We start from the raw sequence: 23,084 nt of genomic DNA, 5'->3' as shown, positions 1-23,084 counted from the left end.
AATATTTTTGAAATTTGAGTAGGTGGTGTCTCCTGCTTTATTTTGATAAGATTTGTACATGCAAATTTTTAAAAAATATGAAATATTGAATTTATGATTATAGATAATATGACCATTGCTGGTGACCTATATGGCTTAATGTTGTAACAACTCCGTCAACTCAGACAAAGCGATGGGACCAGATAGCAATGTTACTTACCGTAACAGTTGTTATCCAGGGACAGCAGGCAGCTATTCTCACTAGTGGGTGATGTCATCCGACAGAGCCCCGATACGGACATCTTGCAAGCATGTCTTGCTTGAAGAAACTCAGAAGTTTCGAGATGCCCGCACCGCGCATGCGCCAGTGCCTTCCTGCCCGATGCTCCGGGCGTGTCTCCTCAGTTCAGGTAGCTAGCAGAGAAGCCAACCCAGGGGAGGTGGGTGGGACGTGAGAATAGCTGCCTGCTGTCCCTGGATAACAACTGTTACGGTAAGTAACATTGCTTTATCCCAGGACAAGCAGGCAGGTATTCTCACTAGTGGGTGACCTCCAAGCTAACCTCAATGGGATGGTGGGAGAGTTGGCAACTTAGGAGAATAAATATTGTAACACTGTTTGGCCAAACTGTCCATCCCTTCTGGAGAAAGTATCCAGACAATAATGAGAGGTGAATGTATGAACCGAGGACCAAGTGGCAGCCTTACAAATCTCCTCAATCGGTGTCGATCTGAGGAAGGCCACAGAGGCTGCCATTGCTCTGACCTTATGGGCTGTGACCTTACAGGGAAGGGGTAATCCAGCCTGGGCATAGCAGAAAGAGATACAAGCCGCCATCCAGTTGGAGATGGTGCGCTTCGATACAGGTCGTCCCAACTTGTTTGGATCAAAGGAGACGAAAAGTTGAGGAGCCGTTCTGTGTGGTTTGGTGCGATCCAAGTAGAAAGCCAAAGCACGTTTGCAGTCCAGAGTGTGCAGAGCTGATTCTCCAGGATGAGAATGAGGCTTTGGAAAAAACACTGGAAGCACGATGGATTGGTTGAGATGAAATTCAGAGACCACCTTAGGTAGGAATTTCGGATGAGTGCGGAGGACCACCTTGTCATGATGGAAAACAGTGAAAGGTGGGTCCGCCACCAAGGCCTGAAGCTCACTGACCCTGCGAGCAGATGTGAGGGCCACCAGAAAAACCACTTTCCAAGTGAGAAACTTTAGTGGAGCCTTGCTCAGAGGCTCAAAAGGAGGTTTCATAAGCTGAGAAAGGACAACATTTAGATCCCAAACCACTGGAGGCAGTTTGAGAGGAGGATTGACATGAAAAAGTCCTTTCATAAATCTGGAAACCACAGGATGAGAAGAGAGAGGTGTCCCTTGTAGAGGCTGATGGAAAGCCGCAATAGCACTCAGGTGGACTCGTATAGATGTCGACTTGAGACCGGACTGAGACAGGTGTAGAAGATAATCCAACACAGAGGATAGAGAGGCTCGCTGAGGCTCCTTAGAATTGGAAATACACCATGAAGAAAATCTAGTCCATTTCTGGGAGTAGCATTGACGAGTAGCAGGCTTCCTGGAAGCCTCCAAGACATCCCTCACCGCCTGGGAAAACTGGTGGGGAGTTATGTTGAGAGGAACCAAGCTGTCAGGTGGAGAGACTGCAGGTTGGGATGAAGTAGAGATCCCTGATGCTGAGTAAGCAGTGAAGGAAACACTGGAAGAAGGAATGGCTCCCTGCTGCTGAGTTGAAGTAGAAGGGAGAACCAAGGCTGCCTGGGCCACCGAGGAGCTATTAGAATCGTGGTGGCTTGGTCTGATTTCAACTTGACCAGAGTCTTCTGAATGAGAGGAAATGGAGGAAACGCATACAGAAATCGATTCCCCCAATCCAGCAGAAAGGCATCTGCCTCGAGTCGATGAGGAGTGTAGATCCTAGAGCAAAACTGAGGCAGCTTGAAGTTGTGGGGAGCCGCAAAGAGGTCTATTTGAGGCGTCCCCCAATGTGCAAATATCTGATGAAGGGGGTTGGAATGGAGAGTCCATTCATGAGGCTGGAGGAGACGACTCAAGTTGTCTGCCAAGACATTGTCCTTCTCCTGAATGTAGACAGCCTTGAGGAAGGCATTGTGGCGAACTGCCCAATCCCAGACTCTGAGAGCTTCCTGGCAGAGGGAGGCCGATCCCGTGCCCCCCTGCTTGTTCACATAATACATGGCGACCTGGTTGTCTGTACGGATGAGGACCACCATGTCGTGAAGCAGATGTTGAAATGCTTGAAGAGCATAGAAGATGGCTCTGAGCTCCAGAAGATTGATTTGATGGAGTCGGTCCACACTGGTCCAGAATCCCTGAGTGCGAAGCCCATCCAGATGAGGCCCCCAGGCATAGGTCGAGGAATCGGTTGTGAAAACCTTCTGATGAGGAGGAGTGTGAAACAGCAAACCTCTGGATAGATTCGAAGAGGTCATCCACCAAAGTAGAGACTGCCGAAGAGCAGGAGTGACTATGATGTGTCGAGTCAACGGGTCTGACACTTGAGTCCATTGAGAAGCTAGGGTCCACTGAGGAATTCTGAGATGGAGCCTGGCAAAGGGTGTCACATGAACTGTAGAGGCCATGTGGCCCAGGAGGACCATCATGTGTCTCGCTGAGATGGACTGGCGAGAAGACACAGACTGGCAGAGACGAAGAAGAGCATCCATGCGCTGAGGAGGAAGGAATGCTCGAAGCTGAATGGTGTCCAGTACCGCCCCGAAGAAGGGAAGGGACTGGGTAGGCTGCAGATGAGATTTGGGAAAATTGATCTTGAACCCCAGGCTCTGCAGGAAGCAGATCGTTGGCAAGGTCGCCGAAATGACCTTTGGAGCTGACGGGGCCTTGATGAGCCAGTCGTCGAGGTATGGAAATACCTGAAGACCCCTGTTCCGGAGTGCAGCGGCCACCACCACCAGACACTTCGTGAAGACTCTGGGAGACGAGGACAGGCCGAATGGAAGCACCCGATACTGCAGATGTAGATGTCCCGCCCGAAATCTGAGGAACTTGCGGGAGGCCGGATGAATGGGAATGTGAGTGTAGGCCTCCTTGAGATCCAGAGAGCATAACCAGTCGTACTGCTCGAGGAGAGGGTAGAGAGAAGCAAGTGTCAGCATGCGAAACCTCTCTCTGACTAGGAATTTGTTGAGGGCCCTGAGGTCCAAAATGGGTCGCAGGTCGCCCGTCTTCTTCGGAACAAGGAAGTACCGGGAGTAAAACCCCTGGTTCAGTTGGTCCGTCGGGACCGGCTCCACGGCACGAAGCCGGAGCAAAGCCTGAGCTTCCTGGAGAAGAAGGGCGGTCTGAGTCAAGTTGGAAGGATACTCTCTTGGAGGGTGGTCCGGAGGGACCCAATGGAAATGAAGAGAGTATCCATCCTTGATGATAGTAAGGACCCAGAGGTAGTGCAGCGAGGAGGAAAAATTTAAAAAAAAAAAAAAAAAAGAAATCAAAGAAAGAAAGAAATGCACAGGAGAGCCAAAAGAACTCAACCCGCGGCAAAAAAGAAGGCAAAAAAAGAGATTCAATGGGCGCAAATTGAAGATAGACTTCTCAGCTCCGCGGAAGAAAAAGAACTGAGGAGACACGCCCGGAGCATCGGGCGGGAAGGCACTGGCGCATGCGCGGTGCGGGCATCTCGAAACTTCTGAGTTTCTTCAAGCAAGACATGCTTGCAAGATGTCCGTATCAGGGCTCTGTCGGATGACATCAACCACTAGTGAGAATACCTGCCTGCTTGTCCTGGGATAAAGTGTAAATCCGGGATGATGAAGGAACTTAAGGAAGTTCTGGTGGCTCAGCTGACTGACCTTTTAAATGAGTCTCTAGAGTTGGGAGTTGTACCAGAGGACTGGAGAAGAGCAGATGTGGTCCCTCTCCACATAAGTGGAAGGAAGAAGTAGGGAATTACAGGCCGGTAAGTCTGACTTTTGAGGTAAGGAAATTAATGGAAATGCTTTTAAAACAGAGAATGATGAAGTTTCTGGAATCCTGTAGAATCCTATGGAATCCTGCGTGTCAAAGCAGTTTCTGATTGGTGTAACCCAACTTTACTACAGGAAGAGGCAGTCAGAGCAGATCGCAAGTGATTTTCTTCACCTGCTGGTGCTCCAGCTGCCCTCTTCAGCTAACACTCTCCTGCCTCCCCTGCCTTTTGACAGGCGAAAAACCACATTTGTGGTTTTTTGAAATTTGCGGGGGTTCCTGGAACGGAACCCCCACGAATTTTGGGGAAGTACAGTTTTGCAATCAGCCAAAATAAAGTAGATATTTGAGATGGAGATATAGAAGCACCTGGCCAGATCTGAAAACACTTAGGGGTTCTTTTACTAAGCTACGCTAAACACTAGTTCTCCAAAGAACAAGGAAATAAAACCCCATGGTAAAAGTGCAACAGAGAATAAGTGAGAAAGGAACTGTACACATCAACCAGAGAAAGTCAAATTATTTAATACAGGCAACTGTTTAAATGCCAAACATTCTATATTGTCTTAAAACAGTGTATTAAAAGCAAATCTATCTTGCAGACCTGACACGGTTCATGTTTCAGCTTTAAAAGCCTGTCTCAGGGGTACGGATGATGATCCGATAGATGGTGCTCTAGCAATCCAAACTCAAAATGGCTGACAACAAAATGGATTAAGAAACTATGTGTTAAATTGTGAGGCCAGTGTCTCTCTGGTGGGAAAAACAGAAACTGTGTAGCTGTGTATGCACAATCAGCTGATTGTGGGAATCAAACCCGGTTCTTCAGGTTCTCAGGCTGCTGCACTAGCCATTAGGCTACTTCCTAGATTCTGGTGAAAATACTGGAATAAGCAGCAAATCAGAGGAGGAGATAGTGGATGTTTTTGAATGGGCCTCCTGAATAGGTCATTTGGCCTTTATCTGCCTTTATGTTTCTATGGGCAGATAAGGCCCATCTAATCTGCCCAGTTTCAATTGCATGATCTTGGATAAAGTAGTGTGAATGCTGTGTTAATCCACTATAAAGATACAGGCCTAATATTCAAAACAATTTAAATGGCAAAGAGAGGCTCCACATCCTATTTGGGTGCAAGGATTTATAGCCACAGAAACCTGGTGAAAATCTCTGCACCTAAATTAGGTGTAGATCTGCCAAATTTTATAACACCCCATATTTGCTTATTCCCTTCCCATGGCCATGCACCTTTTTGTATCTACACAGAAAATTACACGGACAATCTTTAGAGAACATCAATTAAGAAGATGTGGGTGTACATTATTAATTGCTTATTTCCCAATTAAGTTGTGCATGCAATTATGGGAAATGCCTGATGCGCGCCAAAATTTACACACAATTTTGGGTTCCATATATATAGAATCTGGGGGATAATATCCATGGCAGACTGAGTTAATCATGAATAATTTGAGTTTACAATACACAGCGTACCTTCTCCTTAGATGAGCTTTCCTTACTATGCTTACTCTTCTCTCGCTTCTCTTCACGCTTGTCCTTGTTACTCACTTCATCATCATCTCCATCTGCAATCAGAAGAGACTAGAGAATCAGGAAGAAAAATCATTGCAAACTTAATTGTTTTGAAATAGTAGACAATGTTAGAAAAATACAACTAACCTATCCAGCATGTCTAGTTATTCTTGCCCACTCTTTAAGGATATATCCCAGTTGCCACATATTTATCCATATCCAGGTTAGTTTTTGTTGTCTTCCTCATAACAGCTTAGCAATTGCTTTGATATGTGGTATAATCAAATAAAATCGAGCTTGAAACCTGTTTGTACTTTACCATATTAGGCAGATGCAACAAATGGCCCCTACTTATGACTCATCCAACACCTCTCCCTTTCCATGGCTATCCACAAAAGTTTTCTAATAATTTAAACAGATATCAACAACAGAACAGCTATTGCCTAAATTATCTAGCCTCCTGGTTTCCCAGCATATTCTACCAGGCAGACTCAAACACCTGCATTTATTTATTTATTGGGATTTATCAACTGCCTTTTACATGAAGAGATTCACCCAAAGTGGTTTAAAATACTTAAGAGTACCTGAATAGTAATCAGGTACTCTTAAGTACCTTTTTCCCTGTCTGTCCTGGTAGGCTCACTATCTAACTGTGGTACCTGGGACAATGGAGGGATGAGATAGGTACTTACCTTGATAATCTTCTTTCTAGTAAATAGGCACATCGTTCTTGAACATGTGGGTTGTGTACCTTTGATTGTGAGATCTGGTGTAGAAAACCTCATTTACATTTTTTCTAGCTTCACCATCCCTCACTCTGGGTTGTTCTGTAATTTCTCAGTTCGTATCAAAGTAGATGGTCAGCCCTAGAGAAGAAAACATAACAGGGAGGGGTACAGGGACTCCCCATGAGAAACAAATCTGTTCTGTTGACAGTACAAAATTTAACATGAAATAAATATAAATCCTGTGTAACATAACGAGGTGAAATGAATGAGGTGGAACCTACCTCGGTGCAACCTACACAAAAGTGTTGCAAGTTCTTCAAAAATTAAGTAGTAGCCCTATCCTTGCCCTTGCTGGATAGAGGAAAGAAACAAGATATCCAGCAATATGGACATGTCTGAGACAGAAAGCAGGCTAATGTTCATAAGTTAGGGAGGGCTTCAAGAATGATGTGCTTATTTACTAGAAAGGAGATTATCTAAGTGCCTAATCTTCCCTTCTAGTGCAATAGGCACATCATTCTTGAACCTGTGGGACATACCAAAGTAGGTCCCTGAATCTAGGGACAGATGAGCCTACTGAAAGTGCTAAAGATCCGAACACGATATCCAATTTGGCTGCTACATCCACCTTATAAAACTTTGTGAAAATATGGAGAGAGGACCATGTTGCCACTCTACAAGAGAAACTGCTCTGGACTCCATCTAGGAGGATGCTATGCTCCTAATGGAATGTGACGAAGAAATGGCAATAAGAATCCATCTAGAAATGGTTGCTTTCAAAGCCAGCTGGCCCTGGCAGCTAGTACCCACCAGCACAAAGAGATGATCCGACAGTTGAAACTCATTCGTTACTTCCAGATAACAACATGACACACTGCGAACATCCAGCACCTTCAGAACTTTGTCACTCATCTTGGACCCCAAGGGCAAGAAGGCAGGCGACCGTACTTCTTGGCTGATGTGAAAACTTGAGATTACTGTCAGCAAGAAAGAGGGGACTCTACACAGCAATACCCCAGTCTCCAAAAATCTGAGAAAAGGTTATTTGCAGGATAAAGCCTCCAACTCAGACACCTGTTGTGCTGACATGACCGCCACTAAAACACTGTTTTAACTGTTAGGTCCGTCACTGAACCTTCTATGTTGTGAACCGCCTAGAACTGTTAGTGGGGCAGTATACAAGAAAATAAATTCTTCTTCTTCTTCAAAGGCTCATATGGTGCTCTACTAAGCCCGCAGAATGAGATTAATACTCCACGTTGGAAATGGCTGACATACCAGAGGATGAAGACGTAATGCTCCCTTCAAAAATCTGGAGACTTCTGGGTGAGAAGCCAATGGCCTTCTAGTCTGGGGCCTGAAACATGAAAGACCCGCTATCTGTACTTTGAGGGAGCCAACCGCCAGGCCTTTTTCAAGCCCCTGTTGAAGGAATGCTAGAACCAAAGGAATCGATACCGAGACTGGGTCCTCACTCTTCTGTACACACCAGCCCTGGAAGTATTTCCAGGCCTTCGCATAGGCAGCCAATGTTGACTGCTTCTTGGACTTTAGGAGAGTGGCAATAACCACTTCTGAGTAGTCTTTGCATGCTAAGGCTACATGCTCAAGAGCCATGCCATAAGAGCCATGCCAAAGTGCTCTGGATCCTCCAGGCCAATTGGGCCCTGTGATAGTAACCTCAGATGACAGAGTAGTTTGAGACCCTGGTCCCTCTGTAAATGTACCAGATCTGCATACCATGGATGCCTTGGCCAGTCCGCTCTGACAAGAACTACCAGCCCCTGGTGCAACACAGAGGGAACACACACATAAGCCCTGTCCATGGCCAAGGCTGTACCAGGGTTTCTAAGCCGGCGCTTCCTGAGCGTCTGATCAGTAGCTTCTACTCATAATCAGTAAAATCCTTAAATCTTTTTAATGCGGGTTTTTTTTTTGCATGAAAAATTACATTGTACTTTGATGCACAAGTACCTTGCCCAATTAAATAGGGAGGCAAAGTTATATTTGCTTCAAAGTCTAACATCTATAACCTAAAATTTGAAGAACACAATCTGAATCAGATATCTTGGCACAGTTTCAAAAATGTTAAAAATACCTGACTGAAGCATATGAATGGAGCCAAAGCAATAAATAAAGGCTGAAATGATTGGTAATAATGGGTTCAACAAGGCCTACTTAAGCCTATCAATTCTGAATGTAAAAACTATTTTAATACCTGGAAAATATGAATGGTACACAAATGTTATACATAGCAACCAATTAATAAACCCAGTGCAGCCTTTACTGGAGAATGAACAGCAAATGAAACACAAAATATAGTACCAATCACTAAACTCACTCATCACGAGGAAAATACATATTTCAACAATATTGTAGAACCTTTAGAAATCTTTGGCAATCACAAAACAGTTAGAAATATAGTGGTATTCAAATTATTGAACATAAATGCATAATGCAAATATTACATGTCACACTGCTAAGCATTCCTAACTTTGAGGTAAAATTATGGCAGTGGCACTGCTAAACCAAAAGGCATGTATCATATAGAGTAAAATTTTCTCTTTTAAACAGTGTTGCTTTTCGGAATATACAAGGCAGATTCTTTTTTTTTTATAACTGATCCTGAAATCTGACGAATTTCAGCCCCTATGTCAAAGATGCCAAATTTGAAGGAATGTTATAATGCAGCTATTCATGCAGAATTGCTGCAAATTTGAGAGTGTAATGTTCAGTGCGAAGATAATCAATAATAATAAAACGCTAGAGCGCGAATGCGCTCTCGAAAATTCGTGAGGTGTGCTTCTGTGGCAACATTTTAACCTCACGGCGCATGCGGGGGCTGAAGGCGCGCGACTGTGCTCTCTCCCTGTCCTCGGCGCATCATCGCCCGCCCTCACTCGCCGCTGCCTCTCACTCACTGCCTGCCCACGTCCTTGCCGTGTCACCTCACTCGCCGCCGCCGCCACTGATCCTCCTCTTCAGATCAGCCTGCGATCGTGGCCGGCTTTAAAGAACCTCGCAGGCCGCTCTCCAACCTCAGTAGCACGCTCCCTCTGATGCACGGGATCGCATCAGAGGGAACGTGCTACCGAGTTGGAGAGCGGCCTGCTAGGTTCGCTAAAGCCGGCCACCAAGATCACAGTTTGCTTTGAAGAGGAGCAGGCCAGAAGACGCCGGGATGGAGGGGAGGGTAAGAAGGGGATCAATACCGGGAGCCAGGGGGAGAGGGAAAGGGAAAGGGGGCTGCTTTGGGGGGAGGGGTGTGCTGGGGGGAGACAGAAGGGGCCATGGAGAGGGAGAGGGAAAGGGGGCTGCTTTGGGGGGGAGGTGTGCTGGGGCCAGCTTTGCTCTGGGAGGAGACAGAAGGGGCCATGGAGAGACAGGGAGAGGGAAAGGGGGCTACTTTGGGGGGGAGGTGTGCTGGGGACAGACAGCTTTGCTCTGGGGGTGAGACAGAAGGGGCCATGGAGAGACAGGGAGAGGGAAAGGGGGCTGCTTTGGGGGGGAGGGGTATGCTGGGGGGAGACAGAAGGGGCCATGGAGAGATAGGGAGAGGTGTGCTGGGGACAGACAGCTTTGCTCGGGGGAGGGAAGACAGAAGAGGGCCATGGAGAGACAGTTAGGGAGAGGGAAAGGGGGCTGCTTTGGGGGGGAGGTGTGTCCTGGGGGCAGACAGCTGTGCTCTGGTGGGGGGGGGGATACAGAAGGATACAGATAGCGGCCAAGGAGAGAGAGATAAAGAAACACAGACAGACAGACAGACACATCTATTCTAGCACCCGTTAATGTAACGGGCTTAAAGACAGTCTATAATAAAAAATCTGAAGTCTGTATTTACTCTTGCTCTGGAGCTATAGCAGCTAATAAACTGGACAAAATCTGTTTTAACAAACTGCGACAAATTTTTGGGCATACTTTGAGCCAAATTTTCAGGTCAGCTTTTGTATCCATGATGCTCATACTAGCATTGCTGCAAATGGCACAAAAAGTTATACTGGACTACCAAAAATTAGCATGCTTGACCAATTATTATCAATTTTACAAGCAGCTAAAAAAGCACAGTTACTTACCGTAACAGGTGTTATCCAGGGACAGCAGGCAGATATTCTCACATATGGGTGATGTCATCCATGGAGCCCCGGTACTGACAGCTGCAAAAGTGCACCGGCACTTTAAGAACTTTAGAAAGTTCACAACTGACCACACTGCACATGCACGAGTGGCTTCCCGCCTGATGTAGGCGTGTGGCTCCTCAGTTCAGTAAGCCAGCTAAGAAGCCAACCAGGGGAGGTGGGAAGGTTGTGAGCATATCTGCCTGCTGTCCCTGGATAACACCTGTTACGGTAACTGTGCTTTATCCCAGGACAGGCAGGCAGCATATTCTCACATATGGGTGACCTCCAAGCTAACCAGAATGGAAGGTTGGCCTTTAGGAAAACAAATTTTGCAATACTGCTTGGCCTAAGTGCCCATCCTGTCTGGAAAAAGATTCCAGACAGTAATGAGAGGTGAAGGTATGAACCGAGGACCAAATAGCAACTTTACAGATCTCATCAATAGGGGTAGAGTGGAGAAAAGCTACTGAAGCTGCCATAGCTCTGACTTTATGGGCTGTGACACGACTCCCCGGTTGAAGCCCAGCCTGAGCATAACAGAACGAGATGCACGCAGCCAACCAATTGGAAATCATTCTCTTAGAAAAAGGATGACCCAACTTGTTAGGATCAAAGGAGACAAAAAGTTGAGGAGACATTCTATGCGGCTTTGTCCTGTCGAGATAGCAGGCCAATGCCTGTTTACATACAATCTAAAGTATGAAGAGCCGTTTCTCCTGAATGAGAGTGAGGGTTAGGAAAAAATACTGGAAGAACAATTGATTGATTGAGATGAAATTCAGGGACGACCTTAGGAAGGAACTTTGGATGAAGTTCCGCCACTAGTGCTTGAAGTTCACTAACTCTTCTGGCAGAAGTGAGTGAAATGAGAAAGACAACTTTCCAAGTACAGTATTTGAGATGAGCCATAGACATTGGTTCAATGGAGGCTTTATCAACTTAGTAAGAACCACTTTGAGATCCCAAACCACTGGAGGTGGTTTGAGAGGTGATTTAACATTGAAAAGTCCTTTCATGAATCTAGAGACAAGAGGATGAGCAGTAAGAGGTTTTCCATCCACTGGTTGATGAAAGGCAGTGAAAGCACTGAGATGGACTCTGATGGATGTGGATTTGAGGTCAGAGACAGATAAATGGAGGAGATAATCCAAAACTGAGGAAACAGAGATGGATGTCGGATCCTGGTGATGCAGGCAGAAAAATGAATCCATTTTTGCTGATAACACTGCTTAGTGGCTAGTTTTCTGGAAGCTTCCAATATGAGTCTGACAGGCTGAGATAGGTGAAGATCAGCTGAGTTCAGCCCGAGAGGTACCAAGCTGTCAGGTGTAAAGACTGAAGGTTGGGATGTAGAAGAGAACCGTGATTCTGCGTAAGAAGAGATGGAAAAATTGCCAGAGGTATTGGCTCCTTGATACTGAGCTGAAGGGAGAACCAAGGCTGCCTGGGCCACCGAGGAGCTATAAGTATCATGGTGGCTGACTCCTGCTTGACTTTGACAAGTGTCTTGAGGATGAGAGGAATGGATGGAAACGCATAGAGAAACTTGTGCGTCCATTCCAGAAGGAAAGTGTCCACCTTCAGGCGATGAGGAGAGTACAGTCTGGAACAGAACTGAGGCAACTTGTTGTTTTGGGGGGACGCAAACAAATCCACTTGAGGAGTCTCCCATTGTGAGAAAATGGGATGGAGAGCTGCTGAGTTGAGCATCCATTCGTGAGGTTGAAGAATTCTGCTGAGTTTGTCTGCTAAGAAATTCTGTTCCCCCTGAATATAGACAGCTTTGAGAAAAATGTTACAAGCAAAGCTAGATCTTCTGCGTCTCTTGACAGAGAAGGAGAAACCCCGTTCCTCCTTACTTGTTTATATAGTACATGGCGACTTGATTGTCCGTTCGAACTAGAAGGACATGATTGACCACTAGATGCTGAAAAGCTCCGAAAGTATAGTAAATCACTCTAAGTTCCAAAAGAATTATATGAAAGAGTTGTTTTCTGGGGGACCAGTGACCTTGAGTGTGAAGGCCATCCAGATGAGCTCCCCACGCATAGATTGACAAATCCTATCACCTTCTAGCCCCCTCTGTATGTCTATCATAATCAGATTGTAAGCTCTTCTGAGCAGGGACTATCTCTTGCATTTATAATGTACAGTGCTGCCTGCATCTGGTAGCGCTATAGAAATAATAAATTGTTAAAGTTATTGTATGGGATAGGTCCATGGTTTACTCACATGATAGAGGCCTTATATTCAGCACCCCAAGCTCAGGTTTGGGCCAATGGGCTATTATTGGTGCTTTTCCCCATATAATGTGGAATCTGCTAGGATTGCCCTTTATCACCCTTACTTTTTATACTTACACTGGACCCTCTGTTATGGGAAATACTAGCTAATCTGGTTAAAAAATCGGTAACAGTTGTTTAGATAGCAACCTTCACAGAGCCAAAGTGAATAATAGTTCTCGCACAGAACCTTGTGACCGAGTCAAAAGAACTCAAAAGCACTACTATCAGCCTCTCTCCACTAGTACTGAGGAGGTGGACCCGCTGTACAAAAGCTTAGCTCAGAGAAATAAAACTCTGAAGAGGGAGAGGTAACCCCCTCTTAGGGAAAGAGTTTATCTTCCAATCATTGCTGCATAAATGTTAAAAGCGAGTCCAACTCAAAGGTAATAAGTATTGTAACTGTGTGTATATCTCTTAATAGCTTACTGTATACGTTCAAAACAATAAACTTTTTGCATTCAGGTTGGCACTGGAAACTCTACATGCACTTAGCTAGTTGTCAAAAAATACTTATCAGGGTCCCGACGCGGCCCCGTTTCGGTGTCTACTTCAGGAGACCCCGTCTGACTGATTTAGTTCTGCTAAGGAGTAACAACCATGAGAGATTCAAAAAAAGGATCATTCAAAAAGATGAAAGATTTCCTTGACGATTTCCGTGAATGATCCTTTTTTTGAATCTCTCATGGTTGTTACTCCTTAGCAGAACTAAATCAGTCAGACGGGGTCTCCTGAAGTAGACACCGAAACGGGGCCGCGTCGGGACCCTGATAAGTATTTTTTGACAACTAGCTAAGTGCATGTAGAGTTTCCAGTGCCAACCTGAATGCAAAAAGTTTATTGTTTTGAACGTATACAGTAAGCTATTAAGAGATATACACACAGTTACAATACTTATTACCTTTGAGTTGGACTCGCTTTTAACATTTATGCAGCAATGATTGGAAGATAAACTCTTTCCCTAAGAGGGGGTTACCTCTCCCTCTTCAGAGTTTTATTTCTCTGAGCTAAGTTTTTGTACAGCGGGTCCTCCTCCTGGGTCATGTTAAGTTACTGAGTCAGTCTGTTCTTTTTCACAGTCTAGTGCTTTTTCTGACTCCTAGTTACTTTGTCCCTGCTGAAGTGGAATCTCTCCACTAGTAGGCATCTTTTAAAGGCAAACAAAGATAAGCTAAAAAATGGGAGCTCATGTGGGTTGGACCATCATTTTAGGCACAATTGTCACTTCTTACCTATTTGACTGCCAGATGCCAGACTTGCCTATCTGCTGCCAGTGAGGTCTACGGAAGACTACACTAGGCTGCACCTGTTGATCCCTTTCTTTCTTGACCACTTCATAGGGAGTGCTCAAGCACACCTCAGAAAACATTTGGCAAGATCCATCAATGATCTGGCTCAATAGGTTCTGCCATCCAAAGCAAAGGACAGTCCAATTGGAAACAGCCCCTGGTAGCTCACTGTTCTTTCTCTTAATGCTGCTGTAAAGTTCCAATATTGTCATTTCTGCTTCATGGGGCCATATTCATGTAAATTTCAATCTTAGTCTCTTTCCAAAGTATTTGATCTCCTCCTTTCCAGGCTGCTCTTAACACTCTTCTTTTCGGAAAGTATTAGTGAAAGCAAACAATTATTTCTCTGGGTATTTCTCTGTCCTTTGGCCTTGCTACCCTATAGGCATGTTCCAATAGTAGCTCTCTAGACTGGAACCGCTGCTGTAATATAAATCTGTTTTGTGACTTTCATATAGTAAACATCTTGTAGAGCCTCGGGTACTCCTCACAGTTAGAGGTTATACCTCCATAATCTATTTTCAAAGTCCTTTGATTTCAAAAGTACCTCTTCGTGGCAGAACTCCACCTGAGCATATCACTCTTTACGCTCATCACAGCCCATTTCCTTCATCTGGTGCTTGATCTACTTAATATCTCTTTTTAAATCTTCCATCATTCCTTGTATCACCCCATGCACAATGGCTATATCAATTTTAAACTCCTGAAACCACCTACTCATTTCTTCTCAAAGTAGGACCTGTTCTGCTCCATCAGGCTCTGCCACTCACATTCTCTCTGCCTCTGCAGCAGCAGCCATCTTACCCTCGTAGTGCACAGGCAACCTGGAGCTTCCACTTGAGTAGGATGACATTAGTTTGGTTTTTTGGATACTCCTTTTTGGAGATCTTCTACTCTCTCTAATGTCACTTCCTTCCAGTGTAAAACACTATTCCCAGTTTTATCAATATATTAATAAAAGCATACTCACCATGTCAAAAACTATATCTCAGCTGAAAGGGATGCCCAAACCCCACCAGCCAAAGAGATCTGATGCTCGAACTGCCTTACGTTCTGCCTTACGTCCCCTAACCCGTCATGAAGCTAAGTCATTACACTACAACTTATTCATTTTAGAGTGATGTTTGTTTGACAAAAAAGAAAAAAAGAAAGAATTCCTACACAAGAATTTGTAAAATTGTAACCTTTATTTATTTATTTTTGTAAGCAAACATGGAGCGTGACCAGCATTGAAACAGTTGCAATGACTGGAAGGCAAACTCTGGTTCATCTCTAGGGGGGTGCGATCCTTCCTTGAAGAGTTTCACATTTCTGAGTGACTTATAAATTGTTGGTCACGATCCATATTTAGGTTACTAGTTTGAATGTGATGTCAGTTCACATATTTTTGGATTACGTCCTGCTTCAGCAGCAAGGAAGTTGGTAACATGCTTTCCAGCCATTGGCACTCCCCACATATGCTCACTTCATGCATGAAATAAGCATGTGCAGGGAGTGCTGGCGTCAACAGCTGGAAAGCATGCTGTTAATTTCCTCACCAATGAAATAGCAAGAGGGTCCCATTAGTAGGAGTTTGGGCGATAGATCTCTTAAGCTGGCAGGCATGGCCATTCCCACCAGCCATTTAATAGATGTAGCAGTTTTAGAGGTGCTGCCACCCCCCCCCAAAGGTGGCTACACCATTGGTTGCAAGTCAAGTTGTGCAGAGGAAGGTTTTAATTTTAAGAGGTGTTACATAACCAACTAAGTAGCACAGGTGTGCGTGTGTGTTCAGTTTAAGGAGAGGCCAGACCGCCAGTTCAGTGATGCAGGAAAAAAAGAAAAAACCTGAACCATTCATCGGGCAGGGGCAAGGGCAAGAAGTTATATCTAGCTTCTGAAGCTCAAGAAATGAAGGAGGCTCTGGTTTGCAAGAGAGATCTACAAATAACTTCAAGTACAGCTCTTACCATCATCGTCATCGGCATCCTCAGCTTCCATAGGGTCATACTCCTCCTGATTATTTTCTTCTTCAGTCTCATCATCATCTTTAGAATCTTCTCGCTTTCTCTCTTTATCTTCTTTCTAAAATCAAACATGTTAACAGTATTCTTGAGAAACCTGTGTAATAGAAGAATGAAAGCTTGAAGCCAGGGTTCATCTAGCAGCACTACAGAAGTATATTACTAGTAGTGCTAGAATAATGGACTGGGAATAAAGAGGCCTAGGTTCAAATCCTGTTCTTTTCTAATAGTAGTCATCATAATCTTGGGCAGGGCAAGTCATTTATCAACCAATGGCTCAGGTACATGCTTAGACAGCAATGGCAGCCATGAGTTCCCATAGTTTCCCGAAAGACCGCTAGACCACCAGATAAAATCTAGGGAGCTCCGGGAGGCAGGAGTAATTCCGGTTTTAAGAAATCACGAATAATCAAAATCACAAGTCCTAAAACCGCAAATTGGGAGGGGGACATGTAATCAAATGGGCTGCTCCCCTCCCTTCTTTTTGTGAGCCATGGAGACAGTTGTTTTTCACTGTCCTTTGTCTAAACCTCTCCTCTGTGTGTTTACATAATTATTTAGATAACTAAGAGTTTTACTTATTTAATAATGTTTTTATGAATGAATGAGAGAGTATGGAATATCATGAGTGAATCTGGAATATTAGGAAGATATTTAAAAAGAGAAAAGATGAGAACTTTTAAACTGGTATGTGAGATATACCAATTACCAGAAACTTCTTTGATTTATTTGATCTATCAAGGCCAAAAAGAGTGTTGCTATGGAGATAACTGCTCTTCTGTGTTTTTACATAATTAAGATACCAGTGACTTCTTTTATTTGAGTTACTCTTTGTTTTTCTTTACTAGTAGCCTCTGGCTTCTATTATCTTTTGGACCATTTGGGCTAGATTCACTAAGCAAACCAATCGTGTACCGATCAGTTTGCGACTCCTTAGTAACCAGATTTCCCTCCGACCCAATTCACTAACCCCTGTAGTGATCCGATCCCAATCGTCCCATGCAAATTAGTAAAACCCCATGCAAAACAGCCAAGCGATTGATTCACTAACAATTGCTTGGCTAATTTGAGTCGGGTTTTACTATTGGCAAACCCGACTGCTGCAGACCTGTCGGTAACTGAGTTACCGTCAGGTCTGCAGGCTTTTTGACAGGCCTGCCTGTCTTTTTTATTCATTTTTTTACATGGCACAGATATTTTGCATGTGTTACACACACAAAATATCTGCCCCATAAAAAAAAATAATAATAAAAGACCTCGGCCGTTTTTTGACAAGGGGCCAGGGGGAGAGGGAAAGGGGGCTGCTTTGGGGGAAGGGGTGTGCTGGGGGGCAGACAGCAATCATGTTTTGCTCTGGGAGGTGGGGGAAACAGAAGGGGACCATGGAGCAGGCAGGCATCGCACAACAGGGGGCAAGGGGAGAGGGAAAGGGGGCTGCTTTGAGGGGAGGGGTGTGCTGGGGGGGTTAAACAGCAATCATACTTTGCTCTGGGAGGGGGGGAACAGAAGGGGGCCATGGAGCAGGCAGGCATGGCACAACAGGGGGCCAGGGGGAGAGGGAAAGGGGCTGCTTTGGGGAGAGAGGTGTACTGGGGGGCAGACAGCAATCATGCTTTGCTCTGGGAGGTGGGGGAAACAGAAGGGGACCACAGAGCAGGCAGGCATGGCATAACAGGGGGTAAGGGGAGAGGGAAAGGGGGTTGCTTTGGGGAGGAGCGGTATGCTGGGGGGCAAACAGCAATCATGCTTTGCTCTGGGAGGGGGAGGAACAGAAGAGGGCCATGGAGAGACAGGCAGACATGGCGCAACAGAGAAATACAGGCAGACAGGGGGCCAGGAAGACAGACAGACAGGGGGCCAAGGAAACACACAGAAAGACAGCGTCCAAGGAGAGAGAGACAAAGAAAAAAAAATAGACAGACATCTACTCTAGCACCCGTCAATGTAACAGGCTTAAACACTAGTATATACTAAAATACAGTATTAGATTTTAGGAAGAATGACCTTTGTTATTTCCTTTTCACAACAAGTTTAAGATGAACAGTGAAACTTTTTTGAACCTGGATCTCTCAGATGCATGCAAGAAGTCTTTTTAAATTAGATTGCTTTGTTAAACCTGAAATGTAAATTACAGGGAAAATTTGTGTAAGAGATAGCTTTTGATCTTAGGCTACATTCTAGTACAAACATAGGGGCTCTGTGAGCTGGCTTTTTCAGAAAGAGGAATGACTTTTGTTTGAATTAGACCAGCCTTCTAAGAAGACATGATAGCTGAGCATTGGACGATTAAAGTGACGTGTCACTAATCATTGTAATGGTATATAAGCAGTAACAAAGCTCTGATTCATGGGAAACCTTCCCATATGCATGGATAACTTTGTCTCATGGGTGATACATCTCCCCCACACAGACTGTTTATGCATGTAATGTATATAATTAATTGGCATTTTAATTCTAATTTTAACCTCAAGTTTAATTTGATATAAATTGAATAAATATCATTTTTATGAAATTACATCTCTGTGTGAGTATTAATTGGCATAAGGTACCCTATGTTGAGATGCGGTGCAGTGCAAGAGTGCTCAGGCCTCCTCTGCCCCCCCCCCCCCCCGAGAATCCAAAATAGGGGTGGGGCAAGGATTGCCCAACTGTTAGGCAAAACTGGCTTTTTAACACACCATAATAAAATTAGTTATATGAGAGCTGATATTTTATCTCCCCACAATATGCAGATCAGAACTAGAACATTTCTCTTTGGAAGTCACCATACAAAAAAAATCCATTTTCATATTATCTGAGCAATAGCAACACAAAAGCTCTCCACCACCAGGCGCATTGTGAAATATTAAACCTGAAAAGGGGCTCCATATTTTGTACTGAATACAGTATAAAGATATCTGCAATTAATATTTCCAAAAGCTAACATATTTCAATTAATATATTCAAAGTAAAACACTATTCCACCCTAATATTATACCGGGCTATAATCTGTTCAGGAAAGACAAGGTAGGAAGAAAAAGAAGGGGAGCAGCGTTATATGTTAAAGATCATATTAAAGCCACACAATTGCAGGATCTGCAGGGCAAGGAAGAGGTACTGTGGATCAATTTGGAAAGAGGGAATGGTGAATATATTTACATTGGTGCGATATACAGGCCTCCTTAATAGACGGAAGAAGTAGATAGAGATTTAATAGTAGACATTTAGAATATATCTAAAAAGGGGGCAGTCTTACTAATAGGTGATTTTAGCATGCTGGATGTTGATTGGGATATCCCAATTGCAGGGTCTTCTACGAGTAGGGAGATCCTGGATTCTCTATAAGGAGAACTGTTCTAGAAGTTGGTAATGGAACCCATGCGGAATGGGGTCATACTGGACTTAGTGCTTACAAACTGGGAAAGCGTTTCTGATGTTACAGTAGGTGATCATCTGGCATCCAGTGATCACTGCATGGTACGGTTTAATATTAAGATGGGTATAGCGATGGCTCATTCAAAAGCAAAGATTCTACACTTTTAAAAAACTAACTTTGTTCGGATGGGGCTTTACGTCAAGGAATTATTATCTGGATGGGAATGCCTGGAAGGAGTGGAAATGCGGTGGGCAAAACTAAAAGGAGTGATTGTAAGGGCGACAAATCTTTTTGTGAGGCAAGTAAGAAAAAGTAAGAGGAAAAGAAGGCAGCTTTGTTTCTCAAAAGTAGTAGCTCAGAAGGTAAGGAATAAGAGGTTAGCTTTCATAAACTACAAAATATTGCAGAAAGAGGAAGACAGGTAAAAATATTTGGAAAAGTTAAGAGGCTGGTCGAGTAGTCAGGAAAGCAAAGATGCAAATGGAAGAAAAAATAGCTGACACGGTAAAACAAGGAGACAAGACATTTTTTAGATATATTAGTGATAGGAAGAAGTGCAAAAGTGGCATTGTGAGACTCAAAGGTGAAGGGGATGAATATGTAGAAGCTGATAAAGAAAAGGCTGAATTGCTTAACAAATATTTCTGCTTTATGTTCACGGCTGAAGCGCCGGGAGCAGGACCGCAGAAAACAAACACGAATAGTGATGGAGGAGTAATAGACCCTGATCGATTTTCAGAGGGTTGTGTTTGTGAGGAGCTAGCTAAAATAAAGGTAGACAAAGTGATGGGGCTAGATAGTGTACATACGAGGGTGCTGAAGGAACTTAGGGAAGTTCTAGTAGCTCCGTTGACTGACCTTTTCATTGAGGAAGTGGTACCAGAGCACTGAAGAAGGGCAGATGTGGTCCCTCTCCACAAAAGTAGAAGTAAGGAAGAAGTAGGGATTTATAGGCTGCTAAGTCTGACTTCTGTGGTAAGCCAATTAATGAAAACACTTTTAAAACAGAGAATGGTGAAGTTTCTGGAATCCTGTAGATTACAGGACCGGAAGCAACATGGATTCAGTAGAGGTAGGTCTTGTTAGACAAATCTGATCAATTTCTTTGACTGGATGACCAGAGAATTGGATAGAGGATGTGCGCTAGGTGTGGTGTATTTAGATTTTAGCAAAGCCTTCACAGTGATGCACATAGATAACTGATAAATAAACTGAGTGCCCTCGGAATGAGTCTGAAAGTGACAAGCTGGGTCAGTAACTGGTTGAGTGGAAGGCGACAGAGGGTAGTGATCAATGGAGATCTCTCTGAGGAAAGGGATGTTACTAGTGGTGTGCCTCAGGTTCTGTTCTTGGGCCTGTTCTTTTAACATAAACCTGAGGGGGGACAGTACAGATTAGGGAGTGAAGAGCTTATGTGCATGATAGAAGAGCGGGGCTTGGGTGTGATTGTATGTAATGATCTTAAGGTGGCCAAACAGGTTGAAAAGGTGATGGTGAAAACTAGAAGGATGCTAGGTTGCATAGGGAGAGGTATGGCCAGTAGGAAAAAAGAGGTATTGATGTTCCTGTTTAAGACTTATGTTCTTAATTGTACACAATATTCTAAATAAGGTCTCATCAATTTAGAATATTGTGTACAATTAAGAACATAAGAATTGCTGCTGCTGGATCAGACCAGTGGTCCATCGTGCCCAGCAGTCCGCTCACGTGGTGGCCCTCTGGTCAAAGACCAGCGCCATAACTGAGACTAACCCTACCTGCATACGTTCCGGTTCAGCAGGAACTTGTCTAACTTTGTCTTGAATCCCTGGAGGGTGTTTTCCCCTATAACAGCCTCCGGAAGAGTGTTCCAGTTTTCTACCACTCTCTGGGTGAAGAAGAACTTCTTTATGTTTGTACAGAATCTATCCCCTTTCAATTTTAGAGAGTGCCCTCTAGTTCTCCCTACCTTGGAGAGGGTGAACAACCTGTCCTTACCTACTAAGTATTCCCTTCAGTACCTTGAATATTTCGATCATGTCCCCTCTCAATCTCCTCTGCTCAAGGGAGAAGAGGCCCAGTTTCTCTAATTTTTCGCTGTACAGCAACTCCTCCAGCCCCTTAACCATCTTAGTTGCTCTTCTTTGGACCCTTTTGAGTAGTACCATGTCCTTCTTCAGGTACGGTGACCAGTGCTTGATGTAGTACTCCAGGTGAGGGTACACCTGGTACAGCGGCATGATAACCTTCTCCGATCTGTTCGTGATCCCCTTCTTTATCATTCCTAGCATTCTATTCGCCCTTTTTGCCGCCACTGAGCATTGCGTGGACGGCTTCATCGACTTATCGAACATAACTCCCAAGTTTCTTTCCTGGGAGGTCTCTCCAAGTACCGCCCCGGACATCCTGTATTCATACTTGAGATTTTTATTACCGACATGCATCACTTTACACTTATCCACGTTGAACCTCATTTGCCATGTTGATGACCAATTTCGAGCCTGATTATGTCACGTTGCAGATCTTCGCAATCTCCCTGCATCTTCACTACTCTGAATAATTTCGTATCGTCTGCAAATTTAATCACCTCACTCGTCGTGCCTATGTCCAGATCGTTTATAAAGATGTTGAAGAGCACGGGTCCAAACACCGAGCCCTGCGGCACCCCACTAGTGATGCTCTTCCAGTTCAAGTATTGTCCATTTACCCCCACTCTCTGTTTCCTATGCTCCAGCCAGTTTTAAATCCATGTGAGTATTTCACCCTCAATTCTATGGCTCGCAATTTTCCAAAGTAGTCGTTCAGCTATACAATGTCGACCGGGTCGCCCTTGTCTATCTGCTTGTTTACTCCCTCGAAGAAGTGCAGCAAGTTTGTCAAACAAGATCTGCCTTTGCTGAAACCATGCTGGCTGGTCCTCATCAGACCATGTCCGTCAAGATGATCAATGATGCGGTCCTTTATCAGCGCCTCTATTATCTTTCCCGGTACCGATGTAAGACTTGCCGGTCTATAGTTTCCCGGGTCTCCCCTCGAACCTTTTTTGAAGATCAGTGTAACATAGCAGTTCAGCTATGGTCCCTTTCAGTTCCTTGATGACCCTCGGATGGATACCATCCGGTCCTAGGGATTTATCACTCTTAAGCCCATCAATCTGCCTGCATACCTCTTCATGACCAACCCTGTCAGTTTCCCATTTTCGCTTCCAGCATATAGCCTGATGGGTTATGGTATGCTGTGTATATATTCTCTTCGGTAAATACAGATGCAAAAAAATGTGTTCAGTCTGTCGGCGATTGCTTTGTCCTCCTTTAGCGCTCCCTTTATTCCTTGGTCATCCAACGGTTCCACCGCTTCCCTTGCAGGTCGTTTCCCCTTAATATATCGAAAGAATGGCTTGAAGTTTTTCACCTCCTTGGCTATTTTTTCCTCATAGTCTCTTTTGGCCCCTTTTACCACCTTATGGCACCTACGTTGATGTTGTTTGTGTTTATTCCAGTTTTCTTCAGTTTTTGACCTTTTCCATTCCTTAAACAAAGTTTTTTTTGTCTCTGATCGCTTCTTTTTCTTCTTTGATCCCTTGTTGATACGCAGTATATATAGATTTTGTGCCTCGGTGACTGTATCCTTAAAAAGGGACCAAGCTTGCTCTAGCATTTTTACTGCTTCTCCTGCTGTCCCCCTCTGCTCCTTATCCTGCTACTCTCCTTTCTTCCTGTTAGAGCTGCTTACAGAACCACACCTTCAAAAAGATATAAAAAGGATAGAGTTGTTCCAGAGGAATGCTACTAAAATGGTGAGTGGTCTTCGTCATAAGACGTATGAGACAGATTTAAAGATCTTTTTTTTTTTAAATGAAAACTTT

General features: G+C 44.3%; 1 protein-coding gene across 4 annotated transcripts in view; it reads right to left on the bottom strand.

Annotated features, from left to right (window-relative positions):
• CCAR1 (cell division cycle and apoptosis regulator 1) overlaps window positions 1-23,084 on the bottom strand; it is a 309,834-nt gene that overhangs the window by 47,997 nt on the left and 238,753 nt on the right. For all 4 annotated transcript variants that reach the window (XM_033940771.1, XM_033940773.1, XM_033940772.1 and 1 more), the window contains 2 exons: window positions 15,832-15,946; window positions 5,427-5,518 (listed from right to left, as the gene is read on the bottom strand). In XM_033940771.1, coding sequence (XP_033796662.1) covers window positions 5,427-5,518; window positions 15,832-15,946 — 207 coding nt within the window. The remainder of the gene's footprint in view (window positions 1-5,426; window positions 5,519-15,831; window positions 15,947-23,084) is intronic.

This window comes from Geotrypetes seraphini, chromosome 4, assembly GCF_902459505.1.
Source record: "Geotrypetes seraphini chromosome 4, aGeoSer1.1, whole genome shotgun sequence".
In the NCBI taxonomy this organism is placed as follows: domain Eukaryota; kingdom Metazoa; phylum Chordata; class Amphibia; order Gymnophiona; family Dermophiidae; genus Geotrypetes; species Geotrypetes seraphini.
The sequence above is the reverse complement of the archived record's forward strand: the minus strand, read 5'-3'. Positions and strand labels throughout refer to the sequence as shown.